The following is a 19,767-nucleotide window of genomic DNA, read 5'->3' on the forward strand; positions in this document are numbered from 1 at the left end:
TGCTTTGTGGTTGTGTGTGGTCCTCTTTCACTGCAAGGTTGAAGCCGTTTAACCCCAGACAGTTAATGAAAAGGATGTGTTGGTGCGTGGGTCAATCAATAACAAATATGGTTGCTCCACCAAGACCAAAGCTCCACCTCCAGTCCCACTATGGCTGTTTGACGCACACAAATAGCGTTGACTTGCTTAGCATTCCCTAAACTCTGTCACACTGTTCTTAGTCTGGCACTGTTGTTGAAAGTCTGTGGTTGTCTGTTTGTGCAGAAATAGACTCACGCCTAGGTCCCTAACCTTTACCCTAAACTCCCCCTCTCTTTCTCTCTCTCTCCCTCCTTTTTTTAACCCATAATCAGTAGTAAATGGTTCATTGTTCTCGTCCAGTGCTTGGGTATCTGTGATCATTAACCTACATTCAGGGCAGTTGCGGTAGGCTTCTTAAGGCTCTCACAGACTCGCTGACCAGCTTAAAAGGGAGTGCTTCAGTGTGTCATGGCCCGGCTGAGCCTTGTGCCGTTGCTTGTGAAGTTAACCCTGTTTGTTCCGGCTGCTCACTCAACATGTGGTTATAGATTGATCCTTTGCCCCCCCCCTCCCTCCTAGTTATTTGGTCAATTTCAGCCATTGTTTGTTGCATATGAAAGGCATTATATTTGTAGCCAAGTATGATTGAGTTAGGTATTTCCACCTTTTTATGGCATCTTTAGGAACACTCAAGATTTATGTTGTGTGTAGTAATGCTAGAATATTACACCCATGGAATAAAGTAGTAACATAACTCGCTCAGCTCCAGAGTGATGCCTATTACAAAGCAGTTACCAAATGCAATCTGGTAACAACAATACAATGTTACTACTAGATGAATTTCTGTTACTACTACACAGGTTTAGTGGCAATTGTATTGCAAAGTGCAAGTGTTTCTGTTTGTAGTTGGCCACCAGTCAAAAACCTGTATGATGGATGTAGTCCTGTAGCCCTCCAGAAACCTTTAACTTTCATCAACAACTGAAAAACATGGCTTAGTCTCACTATGTGTGGGATAAGACTGTGAAACTACTCATTCCTACATAAGAATACACATTAACACAAAATACATGTCTGGTTCTAAGAAAGGCTTAATGCTAGGGTTATTATGAATGATCCTGTGAATTGGGCATCCCCTACACTTACCCTATTTACTACAAATTACTTGGTAGTTTTCTTGTCAGCTATTGTCTTCTTAGTCTAAACAGAACACAAAGCGTCTAGGAATAGCACTAACCTATTGCTTTTAAAAGGATTCTAATCGCTAAGTGGAATGATTGGAGCTCTGGCTAAATCCATGCACCAGTAGAATGGGTAGTCTATCTATGTCACTAGAATAGGTAGCCTACTGTGTAATGGCAATGGCCGTGGCACGAACGTTGTCCAGACAGACGAGGTGGTTGGGAGGGAGGGGAATGCCTGTCTCTGGTTAGGCTAGTGAGAGGTGAACAGACGCCCAGGGGCATTTAATGTCACTTTTTGTTTGTTTGTTCATGTTGAAATTAACCTTCCATTCAAGTGACCCTGTATAAGACATTCTTTGTGGTGACAGTGACGAGAACTGCAGTTCTTGTTTTTTGTTCAAGTTGGCCAGATGGAAAGCAATTTATGGAGTTAGTGTTTACTGTATTTGTGTGTGTGTGCATGCTTGTAGCTTTATGATTATAATACACTTCTTAGTCACATGGTGATTTAAACTGGCATCGGGGTCATGCTACATATGGCATAATGCCATTACCGTCCTGTGAGATTTCTCTGTCACTTCCATGTAACTACGTAACATACATGTGGATTACCCACCATCACATGCCATAGTATATGTTTTTTCCCCCCCTATTTACTCCACAGTTAAATAATTGAAGTGGACAGTTCTGGGGCAGGGAGCAGATTTAGCGTACCAGCATACATGCATATGTGTGACGGCTGGGTCTCCGGCATTGTTGTCTCCCCTCCCTCTCCCCTCCCTCTCTCCTCCCTCTCCCCCAGTCTCAATAATCAGGCTTTGGCTCCGTCCTACTACTCATTAGGGGGTCGGAGGAGGTGGGAGCGCTGAAAGAGACCTCCCCCATCATTTAGCCTGACAACACCATGTGACACGCTGTTTACTGTCACATGCAGCGTCGTGTGTCTCCTTCAGCATATTATAGGATTGTGTTGTAATGTTGTTACGGAAAAAAGAGGCCTACCACTGTAGGGCATTTCTAGTTCTAGTAGATTTGTCATCATTGTTTTCTTTTTTTTGGCTAGTAGTTTTTGCTCAGGCAAATTGTCTAAGAAAATGAGTCTGAAGAACTTGTGAGTGCAGCCCCATGGACGCCAGTAGAAAGCACATGTAGTTCCCACATGGTCCCCCCCCCCCCATGCAGCACACTGTACTCTGGGAAGCTTGTGTGGAGTGATGGTGGTGTACTTGGTGCTGTGTCAGTCTGGCTATTCTTAGCTCTCTCTCTCTCTCTCTCTCTCTCTCTCTCTCTCTCTCTCTCTCTCTCTCTCTCTCTCTCTCTCTCTCTCCTCTCTCCCTGTCCCATCCTGCAGTCAGTGGATCAGGTTACCGTACTGTGTGCGCAGTCCCAGCTCCCCCCGGCTCCACGCGCACAACTGCTCACGCAAGGACACGCACACACTGGTACCCGCTGTTCTCTAGACGAACATGCTTCAGTTCCGTAGAGAGATCTGGTGGTCTTCAGTGGCTCAGTTGATAGAGCATGGCGCTAACAAAGTCAGACACTGCTGTGTTATTTTAAAAGGAATGGGGATTTGGCATGTTTTGGTGATCTTATGTGAACCCACATGCACAACACTGCCTTTTTGGACAGATGTATTACAGCAAATGTATTCTGTGGTTGGATCTTTTTGGGGTCTTGTTCCTTGAGCATCTTCTGTTTGCATGCTGAATTATTTACTGTTCTGTAGAAGAGGAGGCCAAGGCGATCTCCGAGTGTGCCTGGCTGCATTGGGTCACGTTCTCTCACAGTCTACCACAAACCAAACTCCTTCACGTCTCGCTGCTAGCCTCCTTGTCCTTGCGCTCCTTGGACTAGATTTTTTCCTAGAATGATTTTGAGAACGCACTTATGGCTTCTCCCCACCTCTCTTTCACTGGACCTGCTTATTTCATGGTTATGGTGCGTTTGTGTTTATGTTGTAGTTTGCTAGCTCTGAATTGTTATTACGTTGCTTTGACTGTGATAGTTTTGTGCCTCCCCTCTCGGTTTCTATGATGTTTTGCAAGCTCTATCCCACAGCTCGTATATCCAGTGACCAAACTGTGTTGTCGTTCCTCTGATAGGCTACCTCAATGTCCATGCAAATCTATTACAGCTCTCTCTAGGCCTAGATATTATTGGAGTCTTCAGGATGTGGTTAATCTTGCTTCATAACTGTCCAAGGTTAATGGCAGCGCTTGCAGAGGCTTATGCAGTCCTTAGCCGCTCGTGAGCGTGAAACGCAGTGGATGTGAATGCCAAACTGGGCTGGCCGATGCCCAAATACCTCTGTAATTATGGTCACACCCTCCTCGCTCATCCCTGGGCCAGATTGGAGTCCTGTCAGCGTTTGTTTTCTCGTCTCATCCTAGGGCATCCGTGTCGCTTTAATACCCTGATACGCTGGCCTCTTTACACACGGCCACTGTGGCCTGTTCCATTCTCCCCATCAGCTGTCTAAACGACAATACTGCATATCTGCTGACTAACACACTATCCAGCACGCTGGCCGACAGGCTGGGAGGATGGGTTGATTGTGCAGTAATGCAGTGGTGCATGTTCTACTGTAGACCTAAGGCCTTGATTAGAGGAGCTTATATGACATTTAAAGGACATTTTAGGTCCCCCCTGCACACAGGTATGGGGGCCAGTCAGACTTTGAGCCCCACTGAAGATGTCCAGTTCATTTTGTTTACATGTTGGAGTTGAAATTACACAGTTGTAGTAATGGGCTGTACAGTAAGGTGAATGTAATTCAGTAGGCTAATCCCTTAATGTGCTTCAGGGCTGCTTAGAATTTACAGTGAGAAGTTGAATACGGGTGAAATATTTCAAATGTCAGGAAAAGTTGAGGACAAGCAAGTCAGTTAGGCCCACTGATGAAGAGCTGTCTTCAAAGATTCACACAAGACTGAGCCTTTTCAAACTGGATCTGCCAGCTGCTCAATGATTTGTAAACACAAAATCTTTCAGTATCCCCTCTCAGTTTCAAAAGAGAAATGGAAGGAAATGATGCTGTTCCTCGTGAATAAATGATTGAAGTGGTGTTATGAACATAAAAAGGCCAGTGATGATGTGACATGCAGACAAAACCGAATGAACTTTGTATGACTGCTGCGCATACAGAATCATTTCTCTCCTTGAAATCACAGTACACTCATACCACCCACAGTACCTCTATTCATGTTTGGGACTCCAGCACTACCGTAACCTGGTAACCTGTACCACATCAGAGACCTGGCCGCTGATGAGGTGGTGGAAGGTTTAGTTTCACAGCACACAAGTGAGAGAGCCCCTACATGTGAGGGGGTCCCCTAAACGTGTGATTCATGTGCTGGTTTCTCCCTGTTGCAAGGCCTACATGTCAGTATTGAGAGTCATGGAAATGTCAATGGTTTCCCCACAATGATACTGTGCCACCTGGGGGAGTGATTGAAGTAGGCTTCATCTTGTTCTGAAAAGCGTCTTTTGTTAAGCTAACTTTGTTAGCGTCTGAGTTTTTAAAGGTTAGGCTAGTCTCTACTACAATTGGATAATATCATTGATTGCTCATCAGTGTTTCCCCTACCATTGCCTTGGGGGAACGGAACCCCCCGCCCCCCCAAGAAAGAGGAACTATTACAGACATAGACACCAAACATCTGACAAGTAGGCTAAAATATCTGTTTTTTTTTTTTAAATGCACCCAACCCGAATCTGGCGAGTGGCAAGCCCATGGGCTCGTTGGTAACGTTAGTCCGCCAGTAGTCTCGCATAGCCAGACCTATCTCTCCACACTTCGCTTCGCGCTGGACACACTCGCGTACAAGATTGTGCGTGAATGTGTGCGCGCGACGCAAGAGAGTTTTTTCCAAGGTGAGATGTCTGCAAATGAAAGTAAGCAAGTTGAAACGTTAGCAAATATAATTGCTGAGTGTTCTAACAGAACAAGTTGGTTCAAATTGGTCGTTATTATTATGACTAGAAAGTGTCTGATTAAAGTTCCATGGTGTGTAAAATAGTGTCAAAGAACTAGCAAGCTAACTAGCTAGTTCAGAGGTGATTAGATGAGCTAGTCTGCTGCACACATGCCAGCTAAAGAGCTAACTGGATGCACTTTATTATTTTACTTAAAGTAGATATACTATCTTTCTTATTCTGCTAGAATTGGGCTTTATGGTAATACCATAATGGCATATTTACAGTACATGGACAGTGGATTGAAGCATTGGAAATTTCTGTTTTTTATAGTTGGACATACGATTTTTTTTCCAAAATGACATTATATGACTGCATTGCCCACAGCAATCCAATATTCAATTATAATTATGTTATAAATTGATATGGATCAATTTATACCTCTTATTAGATTATAAATACTCTGGTTGTTATGTTTGCCTTTTGGTTGACAGCAAAAAAGAGAGAGGAGGATAGAGAGGGAGAGGTGGAGGAGAGAGAGCAGGATGGTGCACCAGCGAGAGAGAGAGAGAGCAAGAACCAGGTGAGAAAGTGGACAGGTAGTCAAGACCACATATGTAAGTAGCCTTGAGAACCGATGGTTCTCCAGCCTAATGGCCCATAGGGCAGGAGCCTATCTCCTGTTTCAGTAGCGTGAGGCTGCTTAATGTACAAGTTAGTACACCCCTGGACATGACGCTGGTATGTCGCAGGGTCTTACCCCCTGGGGGGGGGGGGGTGTCCATGCCACGGTCCATGCCACCCCCCCAAGGCAGCAAACCTAGGGGAAACACTGCTCATAGTTTACTTTCATTGCTCTAATATAGCCTTGTCCTTTGCGGGGGGAGGGGGTCACGTGTTTTGGCCTGGGTTGAGGTTTTTATGCGAGAGTGTAGGCCTATTGAATTATTTGAATAGTTCCCCCTGTTCACTATGCGTGATGTGCTTCAGTTGTTTACATCCAGTCAAAACACCAGGCCACTCAGCCGCTTGGACTGTGTAGCATTGAGATTCTTATCTTGCCGTCTCCTCTGGTTTAGGTGCATGATGAACCCACTGGGCCGTAGCTGTCGTAGCTAGTCACGCGCCTCACCATGGCCAAACCTGGGACTGACCGAGATGGCGCCATGGTGGATAAACAGGCGGGGAAGAAGGTAGGCCCTATGTCTTTTTTTTATTTTCTTATTGTATTTAATTTATTTGTCTACTTTAGTCTCATTGTGATGATAAAACATTTTCAAGAGAGACCCGGTCCAAGACTTAAGCTGGGATACAACAATGTTTCAGACAAATTACAGACAGACGCACATAAATTATTAACAAATTACAGACACGTACTGGTAGACATTATTCTATCTCAGTCATAGAGTAACTTCTTGTATTTCGCCTCACCTTTTATCTGTCCTGCCTACATAGTTGAAACAGCATAGGAATAAGTAGCATTATTATCTTCACTGAGCCTGAGAGAAACAAACAATACAATGTAGAATGTTAACTCTGTATGTAAGATGACTATCTTTCCTCTGTATTAGTGTTAAAACAAGCATTAATCTCATCTGATATCAACCCTGTGCTGAACCCAAGGTATTGTCGCCTGAATGGCAGTGTGTGTTAGTTTTCTGAATAGTTTAGGTGTTGGCTGCCAAGTCACAACAAATAAGACTTTTTATGTGGCCATCTTGCAGAATTTGACGTGGATGTTCATTTGTTGTTACAGAGCAAAGATAAGATATCCCCGTTCACCAAAACTCCGAAGCTGGATCGGAGTGAGCTGTTGGGGAAGGAAGGGAAACCCAAGTCTTCCATGAAACGCAAGCTCTCCTTCACCGCCAGTCCGCCCCGGAACGAGGAGCGAGACTCAGACACGGGTAAGGCCTGCTCCTCCCCCAGACAGCCAGCCATGCTACTGGCTCCTTGCCATGTCTCCTCACTGCCCCCTTGTGGCGACCCATAGACAAACATTTCTGGGATGACTTGTACATTTTCCCAACGAATGGACTCGGTGAATGGAAAATTACATTTTAACCAATACAGGGAGTTTGAAAAGCTGTGTGTAGCTGGCGCTCTTGCCATGGGCTACAATTTTACCATATTTGTAGTGATATCAGCCTAATCAGAAGATAGAATTGCAGCTTTTTACGACATTGCAGTCAGATTCTACCTTCAGACTACCCAGTTGTTTTTCTGCACCGATCTATGATAGGAAAGCAGTGAGGTATTTTTGTCCTGCTGAAGATGAGTGGCATCATGTAGACTAAGCTTCATGTCAGGGTCATTGAAACTAAGCCTTAATCTGTGATAATTGCTTGATTCTCTCCGTGCAGCTCCTGTAAGCAACACACATGTTTAGGTTATTACCCTCCTCTTTCACTTTTGCAAATGCATGGACCTAGTCCTCTCATTGCTGTTTCCTCTGTAGTTTAAGTATATGCCTGATCTTGGATCTCTCAAACAGGCTCTGGAACTGACGACATCTATAATTACTGTAAATCAAAGGGCCATGAAGCCCACTCAGTGAGCCATACTTTTGTGCTTTGACATTTTAGCTCTGCATAAATGTATCTGAGTCTAAGGTACACTAGAGCTCCTAGTGTTTTTCATCCTGCAGTTATGCACAATAATGATTTAAGGAAATGGCACAGGATAAGACATTGACTAATAAGCTTCCTAGATCCTCTAGCTAACATACCGTGGGGATTTCTTAATTCCAATTTATCCGTAGACACAGGCATTCTTTGAAGGGTGTTGCTTAGGCTTTTCTTTCGAGACAGGCATAGTGTCATCTTTAATGATGATACTGTTTAAATGATGAAGGCTACAGTAGAGACGGTAGGGAGGAGGGAAGCAGTGTCCGCACCCTGGCTCTTCACTGTCTCCTATGTTCTCATGACTCATAATCTGTGTATGTGCGTGCTTGTCTCTGTCTGTCTGTGTGTGTCTGCGTGTGTGCTTGCTTGCCTGCCTGTGTGTGTGTGTGTGTGTGTGTGTGTTTGAGTGGGTGAGAGAGAATGAGAGAAAGAGCGTTAATGCAGTGCTTTCCCCTGCTCCCTCCCCCCCCACCCAATCCTCTCTGCTTTGCACTGTAGATGACTCAGACCCAGGCCAGTCGAGTGAGACCTGGGGAGAGAGATTAGTGCCTCCCTGCAGGATATACGCAGGTAACTGCTGCAGCCCGGGCCTCCGCCCTGCCCTCCACCACCCACGCCGCTATGCTGTAAACACACTCACGCACGCCTGCACGTGTGTGTGTGTGTGTGTGTCTCCTGCTGCGCATCCACCCCCTGCTGTGTGTCACGCATGTCTGTTGCTAATGTAAAAGGAGGAACCTAAGGAGTGCACTGTAGTACGCACTTGGCTGGCTATGGAGAATTATATTTATTTATTTTTGGTTTAAGGACGCCATGCTCGCTCACTGTTTTTCTGCGGGATCGAGGGATGCAAAGGAAAGGGGGGGGGGGGGCGGTGACGACGACAAGGCTCTGCATCAGCTTGTTGATGGTCTTGCTGGTTTACTGACATGGATATTGTCTTCGTTTTGTTTCTAACTCTGTTACCTTTTCTGAATTGATCATAGATAAAGATGTACCTGACAAGAAGAAACTGAAAAAGGAGTCCGGGGGCAAGAAGTCTTCTACTCCTGTGAGCATTTTGTTTGGCTACCCGCTGTCAGAGCGCAAACAGATGGCCCTCCTGATGCAGATGACGGCAAGGGACAACAGCCCAGGTCTGAAGCCATGCCCGATCCCTTCGTTTCTGCTCTTTCAATATGTTGATTACTCTATCCAATAAGGATGAGTCATTATGTAAAACTGCTAAACCTTGTAAAGAGTCCACACTGTATGTTTTATTGTGTATTTTACGGTTGTGAGAGAGAACACAATGTGCAATTTTAAATCAAGTCTCCCCCACCCACTCTCTGTTTTCAGACTCCACCCCTAGCCACCCCTCACAGGCACTCCCAGCGCAGAAGAAGCTTCCCAGCAGCGTTGCATCCAGACAGAAAGACAAGGTCAATAAGAGGAACGAGCGTGGGGAGACAGCCCTGCACATGGCAGCCATCCGTGGAGATGCCAAGCAGGTCAAAGAGCTCATCAGTCTGGGCGCCGATGTCAACGTCAAAGACTTCGCTGGTAAGTAGTAGCCCAGAGTTTGTATGTATTCCGTGTATATCTGTACATGTTGTTATCTGTACTAACTTACATGCCTACATGTCATTCATGCATATTTTTTTATGTTTCTATTCCTAAAACCCCTTTTCTAATTCTCAGGCTGGACCCCACTTCACGAGGCATGTAACCTTGGCTACTATGACGTGGCGAAGGTTCTGATTGCTGCGGGAGCGGAGGTCAACACTCAGGGTCTGGATGATGACACTCCGCTGCACGATGCCTCCAGTAGCGGCCACACAGACGTACGTATTCAACCTGAAACTCTGCTCTGTCTGATCCTATTCTCTTCATCACTTGCATTACACTACATTGTAAGATAAATGTTGCTACCCTGCAGCTACAATCGTCGCAATTTAAATGTAATGTAAAAAGGCAACTGTCATTTTTATTCTGAAATGTAATGATATATCCTGTTATCAGTAAGAAAATCATTGTCATTAAGAAACCTAGCACTTTATATGCACCTTATTTCATCATTTAAATCAATGTTTTTCCACTCTCTTCTAACTGTTCATACGATGCACTGAATGATGACCTAACCGCTGGTCTATCATGTTTTATATAGATTGTGAAGCTCCTGCTCCGTCATGGGGGCAATGCCTACCAGGCCAACAAGCGTGGGGAGCGGCCAGTGGATGTTGCAGACTCCCAGGAGCTGGAGAAGATGCTGAAGGGAGAGGTTCCCCTGTCTGACCCAGAGGAGAGCTCCTCAGGTACAGCAGTGTTTCCCCTACCATTGCCTTGGGGGGGGCGGGCCGCCCTCCCAACGGAACCCCCCGCCCCCCCAAGAAAGAGGAATTATTACGGACGTAGACACCAAACATCTGACAAGCAGGCTAAAATACCCGAATCTGGCGAGTGGCAAGCCCATAGGCTCGTTGGTAACGTTAGTCCGCCGTAGTCTCGCATAGCCAGACCTATCTCCACACTTCGCGCTGTGCCAGCGCTGGAGAATAATACAAGATTTTGCGCAAGTGTGCGCGCGAGACGCGAGAGTTTTTGCCGGCTGTGATGTCTGCAGATTGAAAGTAAGCAAGTTGAAACGTTAGCAAATATAATTGCTGAGTGTTCTGACAGAGAAAGTTGGTTAAAATTGGTCGTTATTATTATGACTAGAAAGTGTCTGACTATAGTTCCATAGTGTAAATAGTGTCAAAGAACTAGCAAGCTAGCTAGCTCGGAGGTGATGAGATGAGCTAGTCTCCTTGCACACTTGCCAGCTAAAGAGCTAACTGGAGGCACTTTATTATTTTACTTAAAGTAGATATACTATCTTTCTTATTCTGCTAGAGTTGGGCTTCATCATGGTAATACCATAATGGCATATTTACAGTACATGGACAGTTGATTGAAGCATTGGAAATGTCTGTTTTTTATAGTTGGACATACGATTTTTTTTCATGTGAGAGTAAAGTCAAAATGACATTATCTGACTGCATTGCCCACAGCAATCCAATATTCAATTATAATTATGTTATAAATTGATATGGATCAATTTATGCCTCTTATTAGATTATAAATACTCTGGCTGTTTTGTTTACCCTTTGGTTGACAGAAAAAGGGAGAGAGGAGGATAGGGAGGGAGAGAAGGAGAGAGATGGTGTGTCGGCACACCAGAGAGAGAGAGAGCAAGAACCAGGTGAGAAAGTGGACAGGTAGTCAAGACCACATAAGTAAGTAGCCTTGAGAACCGATGGTTCTGGAGCCTAATGGCCCCATAGGGCAGGAGCCTATCTCCTGTTTCCGTAGCGTGAGGCGGCTTAATGTATAAGTACACCCCTGGACATGACGCTGGTATGAGGCAGGGTCTTACCCCCTGGGGGGGGGGGGGTCCATGCCACGGTCCATGCCACCCCCCCAAGGCAGCAAACCTAGGGGAAACACTGTACAGTGTTTACCTATATCAACTAGGGGTTCTCGGACCCATCTGGCTACCTTTTTAATCATGCTTATACTGAATTATACTTATACTGAAACTTAATTAGTTATATTAGTGAGATTTTAATTCTCCTCTCTTATCCTACATCTCAACAGAGTCTGAAGACCCGCCGTCTGTGAATCCATCCAGTGTGACCGACGAAAACATGGAGGATGACTCTGATGCGGACAAGGACTCCGACGGCAAACAGACCACTGTAAAAGCCTCGTCCTCCATGTCCGGACTGGACGAATACGAGTTCAAGGACGAGGAAGAGGAGGAGGATCTGAGCAAGGCGCTGAATGACAAGCACATTCTCAGGAGGGAGTTGCGCCAGAGAGAGAAGGAGGAAAAGGACAGGAACCATTGTGCAGCAAAGCAGAGCAGCAAGGGGGATGGCAAGTCAAAAAGGCCGAAGACATCCCGTGTTCTGTACTGCAGCTCTGACAGCTCCAGTGATGAGATGGAGACCCCATCGGAGCGACGGAGCTCTCCCACCTGCTCCCACAGCTCAGAGGGGCACAAAGCAGATGCCAGGCCTAAAAAAGAGAACCCTAGCCTCGCAGCTGAACAGAAAGACAAGGGCAAAGTAAAGAAGAAGAACAAGAGTCAGAGCAAAAACAAGGAAAACCAAGAAGACGGGAAAGAGAACAGCAAAGCTCTGGTGTTCTCAGTAGCGACCGTGTCAGAGAGCACAGACAAAAGCCGAGATGAAGACTCCTTCAAGATGTCCTTTAGTCCCAAGGACGACTCTTCTGTTCACCTCTTCCACCTGTCTGCAGTGAAGTCTCCCAAACTCAACCACAATATAACTGATAAACAGTCCACCCCTCTCAAACAGGAAAATACCAAGACGTGCGTCTCAATCGGCGACGGCCCCTGTCAGGTGGATGGTGTCAAATACAACCACTACACAGAGCCTGACTACTGCACAGAGAGCTCCAGTAGCAAGGGATGCAAGCACAAGGAGAAGAGCAAGCATCACCAGAAAGACCTAAGTGTAGATGGTGATGATGGAGGCTCCAGTCCTTATAAAGACAGCATTATGGGCAACAGTGTAGACAGTGGTGAAGGTGCCTTACGTAAGACTGACAAAGATGGCAAAGTTGTCAAAAAGCATAAATTAAAACACAAGGAGAAAGACAAGCACAGGAGAGACTACGAGGCTGAGAGGAACCGCCACAGGCAGAAGGAGGTCAGGAAGGACGGCCACAGGAATTTGGAGTTTGACAGGGAGTTCTGGAAAGAGAATTTTTTCAAAAGTGACGAGAACGAAGAACCTCTGCCAGTGAAAACAGAGCCAGACGATGGTGGCTCTCCTCCTCAGAAGACCTTGGACACCTCTCCTTTTAAAGAAGAGAGGGGGACAAAAGAAAAGCACTCCAGCAGCAGCAAGGAGAAAAGGCAGAGAGAGGATAGGGAGAAAGACAAGGCTTTAAAAAAAGAGAAGAAGGAGATTGCCTGCAAAGAGGAGAGGGCAAAGGAGGCCAAACCGAGTGAACGTGACGAGAGGACTGACTGCCACAGCTCTGGGCGTGTTCCTGAGGACTCTCTGCATAACGCCGGTCTGAAAGACGAGCCGGAAGACAAAGCCATAACAGGGATCACAGCTGATCAAGACCAGCTGGAATCCTCTGAAAAAGGCTCGCGCGAGAAAACCGACAAGAGGCTGCCTGGTAAGGAAAGGGAGGCCGAAAAGGCTGATAAGGTTGATAAAAAGCACCCCGACAAGGAAAAGAAAGTCAAAACTGAGCACTCGGAAAAATCGGAATCACAGAATTCCACAGACCGCTGGAAGGAGAAAGAGCGATTGGCAGCCAGCTCTTCCCACTCTTCTCCTGGAGATAAAAACCACAGGGAGAGTGAAAAGCTTAGATCCTTGTCCGTGACAAAAAAGCACGAGGAGAGCAAGAAAAGCAAGGACAAGCTAGATAAGAGGAGCGATAGGGAGAGGCAGGAGAGGGAGTATGGAGGTGGGGAACATAGGGAGAAAGAGAAGACGAGCTCCGATAAGAAAGGAAAACCTCCTGAGAAGACATTGGATCATAGCAAGTCTGATCGCTCAAAGGAAAAGGAAAAAGACTGTGATAAGAAGAAGAAAGAAAAATCTAAAGATGGCTCCTCGTCCTCCAATTCCAACCTGAAATTGCTCTTAGAAGAGAAAAAGGCCTATGTGTCAGAAAGTGGGAAGAATGCCTCCACGAAAATAAAAGAGGAAGTCCCGAAAACGCCAGAGAAAGACCGGGATCGAAGAGACCGGGACCGTGACAGAGACTCAGACCGGCACAGAGATCGGGATAGGGACAGGGACAAAGACCGGCATAAAGACCGATCCCAGCAGGCCAGGATCAGCAAGTCCAAATCGACGGAAGCGGATGTAGACCGGCCCAAATCTAAAGCCTCACCTGCATCCCGCGACACCAGGCCCAAAGAGAAGAGGCTAGTGAATGATGACCTGATGCAGACTAGCTTTGAGCGTATGCTCAGCCTGAAGGACCAGGAGATTGAACAGTGGCATAGGAAGCACCTGGAGAAGATCAAGCAAAAAGAGAGGGAGAGGATGAAACAAAGGCCTTCAACAGACACTGGAAAGCCCAAGAGCAAAGATAAGGTGAAGATTGAACAATGCTTGAGTAAAGAGCTCCTGCGTTCAAAGAGCTCAGAGGGCTCTGATTCTCACAGTAGGGATAAACCCCTGAAGGACAGCATCAGCTCCAGGACCCTCTCCCTAGATGCTAAGACTCTGTCCTCAGTCAGTGCAAAGGTTTTAGCTGGTATGGAGAACAGCCTGAGCAGGTCACCTAGACCAGAGGGTGAGCGATCAGGCCTCATGTCCAGATCTGTGTCCATGTTATCTGTGGCCAGCTCAGAAGACTCGTGTCAGGCAACAACACTCACACCGAGGCCCATTGAATACGACTCTGACCTCACCCTTGAAGCTTCAGACTCCCAGCCGCCTTTCCTGCAGTCTTCCCTGGTCACGCAGTCCACCAGATCGCCGGCCATACATGACAAAGATAGCAACAGTCTTCCTGATGCGGCACAATGTAACAGAACTCCACTTTCAAGCAGACACGAGTCCCCTTACCTAAGGGCTATTCTAGATGAGGACGCCAACTCTTCATCTACCGAGTGTAAACCCTTTGAAAATCTGCCAAAGGCTACTGTGCCTGCTCAACCAAGTGAAGAACCTATAAGTGCTCAGCCGTCAGAAATGTCTGCAGATCCAGAAGAGGGCCACAGTACCGGTAGTCATAATTTGATGCTTCCTAATCTCACTAATGCAACATCAGATGTTGATTTGAACTCTGAGGGTGACGGGAACACTCCAGACATTCATCTCCCACAAGCTTCAGACATAGGAGATCCTTATGTAAAAGAACCCACATTTCCACAGGTTAGCCTTCCACAAGCTAATGGTCCACAGCCAGGTGCAGCTGAACTGAAAGGGCCTGCCACCTCTGACCCTCTCTTACGGCGTGACGTACAGTGTGTCCCTGTAGATGACTCAAGTGCAGAAGCAGAATGTAGTAACACAGATTCGCCCTCTGTGGATATACCGCTTGTCTCGGCAGCTTCTCTGTCTTCTCAGCCACCAACTTCCACCAACACCAAAATCTCCTCGCAGACCAGTAGCCAACTGTGGGAACCCCTCCCCAATAACAGCGTCGAGATGTCACAGCAGGCAGAGACAGATTCAGCTCCAGGCATTGACCAGAAAGATAAAATGTGTGTAACTAGCACTTCGGAAAGCAGAGAAGGCGAAGAGACCATGAGCAGTCTGTCAGGAGGTGACAGGACCGAGAGGATGAGTAGTCCAGTGCCCTCCACCAGCACGCATATGCCCATTGCTAGTGCAGAGGAGTCTACGATGAGTGCCAGCAAAAACTATGTTTTTGAGCCTAAATACTCTCAAGAGGACATGGACTTTGACAGCCAAGACTGTATGAAATTCAGACTTTCCAGTGATGTTGTCACCCCTTGTGATTCTCAGCCTGACAGAAATGAACATGCCCCCTCAACATCATCCCCTGTGTCTCGCTGCGTGAGCCCTGAACAGAAGGTGGCTGAGGAAATGGCCGATGCTCCTGAGAGTATAGAGAAGAGCAGAGTTGCTGAGACAATACAAACAGCAGAGAGGGCAAGTACATCAGCAGAGGGAGGCTGCTTAATGCCTGAATATGCTCCTGAACCTAAACTAGAGCTGTACTCTGAGCCAATGGAGGTGGCTGCACCAGCTGAGGAGAAGTCATTTCCCTCAGTGGGACGAGAGCAGAGTCAGAGTGGGCTCCAGCAAGTCACCCAGACAGACCAGAGTGCCAGCACCAGCACCTCTGGGAGTTCTTCCCCACAGTCCGGAGACAGAGACTCAGATTCCTCCGGAGCCAAGGCTAAGGTCCGTTCACTGGATGAGGAGATGGACTTCCAGGTTACCCACCCACGCAAGAGGAAGATGCCTAAAATGTCCACCTCTTCTTTCGGGGCCTGCCCCTCAGCCCAACAAGGGAAGGAGAAGAGCCAGCAGTCTTTGGCAGCTATTGTGGACTCTGTGAAGTTGGAGGAGATTCAGCCTTACCAAACAGAGAGGGCCAACCCTTACTATGAGTTCCTGCATATTAGGAGGAAGATAGAGGAGAAGCGCAAAGTACTGTTAAGTGTCATCCCTCAACCTCCGCAGTATTATGATGAATATGTCACCTTCAATGGATCCTACCTCTTAGATGGGAACCCTCTCAGCAAGCTCTGTATTCCGACAGTGAGTCAGTTATTTCTCTCATGTTAGTCTTTCTTTGTTATTGTGTGTACTCAAGGATCTCAAGGTGTAATTTGGTGACTAATGCTAATTTTATAGGTATTGTGTAATGATATTCAACTCATAATGTTTGTGCTATTTGACAGATAACTCCACCTCCATCGTTGCCTGAACCACTGAAAGAGATGTTTAAACAACAAGAGGTTTTCCGTATGAAGCTGCGCTTGCAACACAGTATCGAGAGGGTATGCATTTTATTTTTTGCTATTTTCAAATATGATTTGTCATGTCACAGCAGAACACAAACAGACTTCTCTACTATGTCTCTGCTATATTGACCCAACTCTTTTTCTTTCTTCCAGGAAAAGTTGATTGTTTCCAATGAGCAGGAGGTTTTACGAGTCCATTACCGGGCTGCAAGAACACTAGCCAATCAGACGCTTCCTTTCAGTGCCTGCACAGTCCTTCTGGATGCTGAAGTGTACAATATGCCTCAGGATATCCAGGCAAGTGGCATGATGTCACATACTGTAGAATCAGTAAGTTGGCATCAGACAATGATGTGTTTAACAGAACTCAAAACTCCACCAGTCTTGCTATGTTCTAATAACTATCCTCATGTTATGTGTTTGGTTCTCAGGGAGACGATAATAAAACTTCAGTGAGAGATCGGTTCAACGCCAGGCAGTTCATGTCCTGGTTACAAGATGTGGATGACAAGTTTGATAAACTAAAGGTAAGATCCTCGCTCTAAACGTGTAAACAATGTGCTTTCAGCACTCTCTTGTTTTATACAGCATATTAATGTCCTGGGGCATGTTTGGAAATGTTTTAAACTCTACTCTAGGACACTTTATATTGTTAATTTAACAAAATAAAGCACACTCGAGCAGCATCCATCCGTTTCTCATTTTAGGGGTTGGTTTCATGTTTTGTAACTCATCCGTCCTCCCTCTACAGACCTGTCTCTTGATGAGACAGCAGCACGAAGCGGCAGCTCTAAACGCCGTGCAGCGCCTGGAGTGGCAGCTCAAATTGCAGGAGCTGGACCCTGCCACCTACAAGTCCACCAGCATCTTCGAGATCTCAGAGTTCTACATCCCGCTAGTGGAGGTCAACGACGACTTCGACCTCACCCCTATATGATCCGTCAGTCGAAAGGGGGCTCTCGTCTAGCCGACAGGGGAGGTTCACACGTTCAAGGAAAGGAAAAAAAAAACGTGAAGCACTTAGTCTGAATATGGGTGTGTGCCAGGGAGCACTAGTGGTGACCATTTTACTCCAGAGTTCTTATGGTGAAACACAAAAACACCTGCCTCCCAGAGGACTGGCCCTCCACAGGTGACCGACAGATTGCTTATTCTGTACTCTGTACAGAGCCCAGGCCTGTGGTCACCAGTGTCCGGACCACACACTTAGCCCAGGGGTCAGAGGGAGAGGCTGGGGTAGGCCGGGCAGCGCTGGGAGCTGCTGTCTGGTTGTGAGATCTCCAAGGAGAGAAGCATGGAGGCCACCACCTGCCACTGCTCCTCATCAAGCAGGGTTACAAATGAAAAGATTTTAATTCTACTTTGTTTTTAAGTGAGTATTCATACATAATGTACAGACTGTGCTCTTAATTTTCCTTTTTTAACTTATTTTATACATACAGATTGTGCATTTGTAAATAGCCATGTAATTATATTGTTTTTAACTTGTAAAATAAAAATAAGTAATAGATATTTTGATTGTAAACTTTGTTTTGTCTAATGTTTTAATGGACCAAAGTTGGTTTTTATATTGTGTCCTCTGTCGTTGCTGTTGTTGTTATTGTTGTTGTTGTTGGCTTACTCCTAAGCATGTTCAATTTTGTTGTTTTTGTTTTATTCTGTTTCTTTTTCCCATCTGGAGTTCCACACCACAGCTGGTGATTTTTGACTTGTGATTTCAATGCTGTGCATGCGTTGCAGGTTTGTACTTTTTCCCCCCCCCGAGAAGCTGTACCGTGGACTATTGTGAGGTTTACTGAAGTGTTCCAGCTTTTTTGCGCCATTGTTCTGTCCTTTTGCAACACTATGTGCAGCCTCACTCCTTGTGTGTTGTCCGTTGTGTCTTGCGCACATTAAAAAAAAAAGTTTGTTGTGGCTTCAATAGGAAAAAAAAATACGATACTTTTACAGTTTCAATGTGAGATCACAACAAAAACTATTTTTTCAACATAATGCCTTTTGAACAATAGTTCTAAAAATGTCTATTTTAATATTTACTTGTTACATGACATGTACATATTTGTAATATATAATTGAATAAATTTTATTGGTTGTGAAATTCAAAACTTTTCTTGGTTTGCCTTGTCAGTGTTTATTGTTCACTAGTTACTTGCTTTTTTCTTTTTCTTTCTCAGAACAGTAAAGAGGAGGCATTATATTCAAATGTGTTTTCCCCTCTGCGCTTCACCACTTCTCTCAGAAATCAGAATTGTATTCATCCAGTAGGTGGCAACACACACAAATATTCCATTAAGATGTATTGAGCCAGAGTGGAATCCCGAATAGTAAAAACATTTACATTTAGAAATGATGTTTTTTTTATACATTTGGCGTTTTCGTATTATAAGTGAATAAAACATTGTACAAATAATAAAAAACGGATTAAAAAGGTATGCACATTGCTAGGGCTTTATAGACGCCATACACTGGTTAATGCCTACTGATTAAATTACAGGAACGATATAACGGGAGAGGCCGACAACGTTCATATTAAATAGAAATTAAAGACAATAACATAATAAAACATGTTAAGCCTTGAGAATATACCAGAAGTTACAGTTAGTTACAAGTCCTTATCTTTTGATCCGCAATTCTCAGTTGCGCACCAGAGCGCGTCCCAGCGGGGGAACCTACAGAACTATTCAACGGCTTCCGAATGGCCCTTTCACACCTAATGAGCCCTGTAGGGCCCCTATTTATAGCGCTGGAGATAACGGCCACAACAAAGAACTCTCTAATGGGGGGGTTTTATGGTTGCAGGAAAACAGGAGAAATTTGTTTAAAGTCAAAGACAAACAGATCCGCCTATGTTTATTTTATGTACTGTGGTACTTCATCAGGGTCACAGATGTGTCCATCTCCACACTCAAGCATGTTGGCAGTGTTTGTGAGAACTTGGTACACTGCAGACATGTAATCTGGTCAATCGTGTGTGGGTAGCTGAATCTTTCACCTCCCCCCTATCTGCATCGGGTTATCTTGGGACGCCCCCTGCCCTGATGTGTGTCTCACCTGGCCCCCCGTCTCCTGCTCCAGCCCCCCTCTCCTGGGTGTGGAAATGGACGGTGTGTCTTTAAGGCGCCCGTCTGCTTGTCGCTTTGTGTGGCGGAGAAACTGACGCCCTCTGGACACATTATATTATTAGCGGCATAATTCCATCCTGGAAAGTGCAGGGGTTCAAAGAGAATACAAGTCGTCAATCAAGATAAAGTTCCGAACCTTTTGTTACATTGTTGCGGTGAGTTTTGATCTCTTGTGATCTTTCTGAATCAATCTTTTTCTGTTGTGCGTGCGAGTAAAGTATGTCCAGGCAGGCACAGCTCTCTCTGGGTAACAAGGTTTAGGAAGCGATGAGCAAGAGGCAAGGCACATAGGTGCGTTCTAATGAACGGAGCGGCTTAAACTTATTATGGTCTTCACAATCTTTTCTCTGGGCTCATGTCAAAAATTGCATTGCATGATTCTGTAATATAATTTCAGCTGGGAAGATTTCATGTCACCTTATTGATTGTAATTC

At 45.6% G+C, this 19,767-nt stretch overlaps 1 protein-coding gene across 1 annotated transcript; it reads left to right on the forward strand.

Annotated features, from left to right (window-relative positions):
* Window positions 1–6,256: 6,256 nt before the first annotated feature.
* Window positions 6,257–18,242, forward strand: ankrd12 (ankyrin repeat domain 12; the record flags this gene model as incomplete). Its single annotated transcript, XM_080546401.1, has 12 exons — window positions 6,257–6,316; window positions 6,880–7,030; window positions 8,249–8,320; window positions 8,737–8,886; window positions 9,089–9,292; window positions 9,431–9,573; window positions 9,897–10,044; window positions 11,366–16,005; window positions 16,149–16,247; window positions 16,365–16,508; window positions 16,643–16,738; window positions 16,963–18,242. The coding sequence occupies 12 exons, from the start codon at window positions 6,257–6,259 to the stop codon at window positions 17,146–17,148; spliced, it is 6,093 nt and encodes a 2,030-aa protein (XP_080402527.1). The 3' UTR covers window positions 17,149–18,242.
* Between the last annotated feature and the right edge of the window lie 1,525 nt (window positions 18,243–19,767).

The sequence above is a fragment of the Nansenia antarctica genome (genome assembly GCF_963989245.1).
Source record: "Nansenia antarctica genome assembly, chromosome: 16".
Taxonomy (NCBI): Eukaryota; Metazoa; Chordata; class Actinopteri; order Argentiniformes; family Microstomatidae; genus Nansenia; species Nansenia antarctica.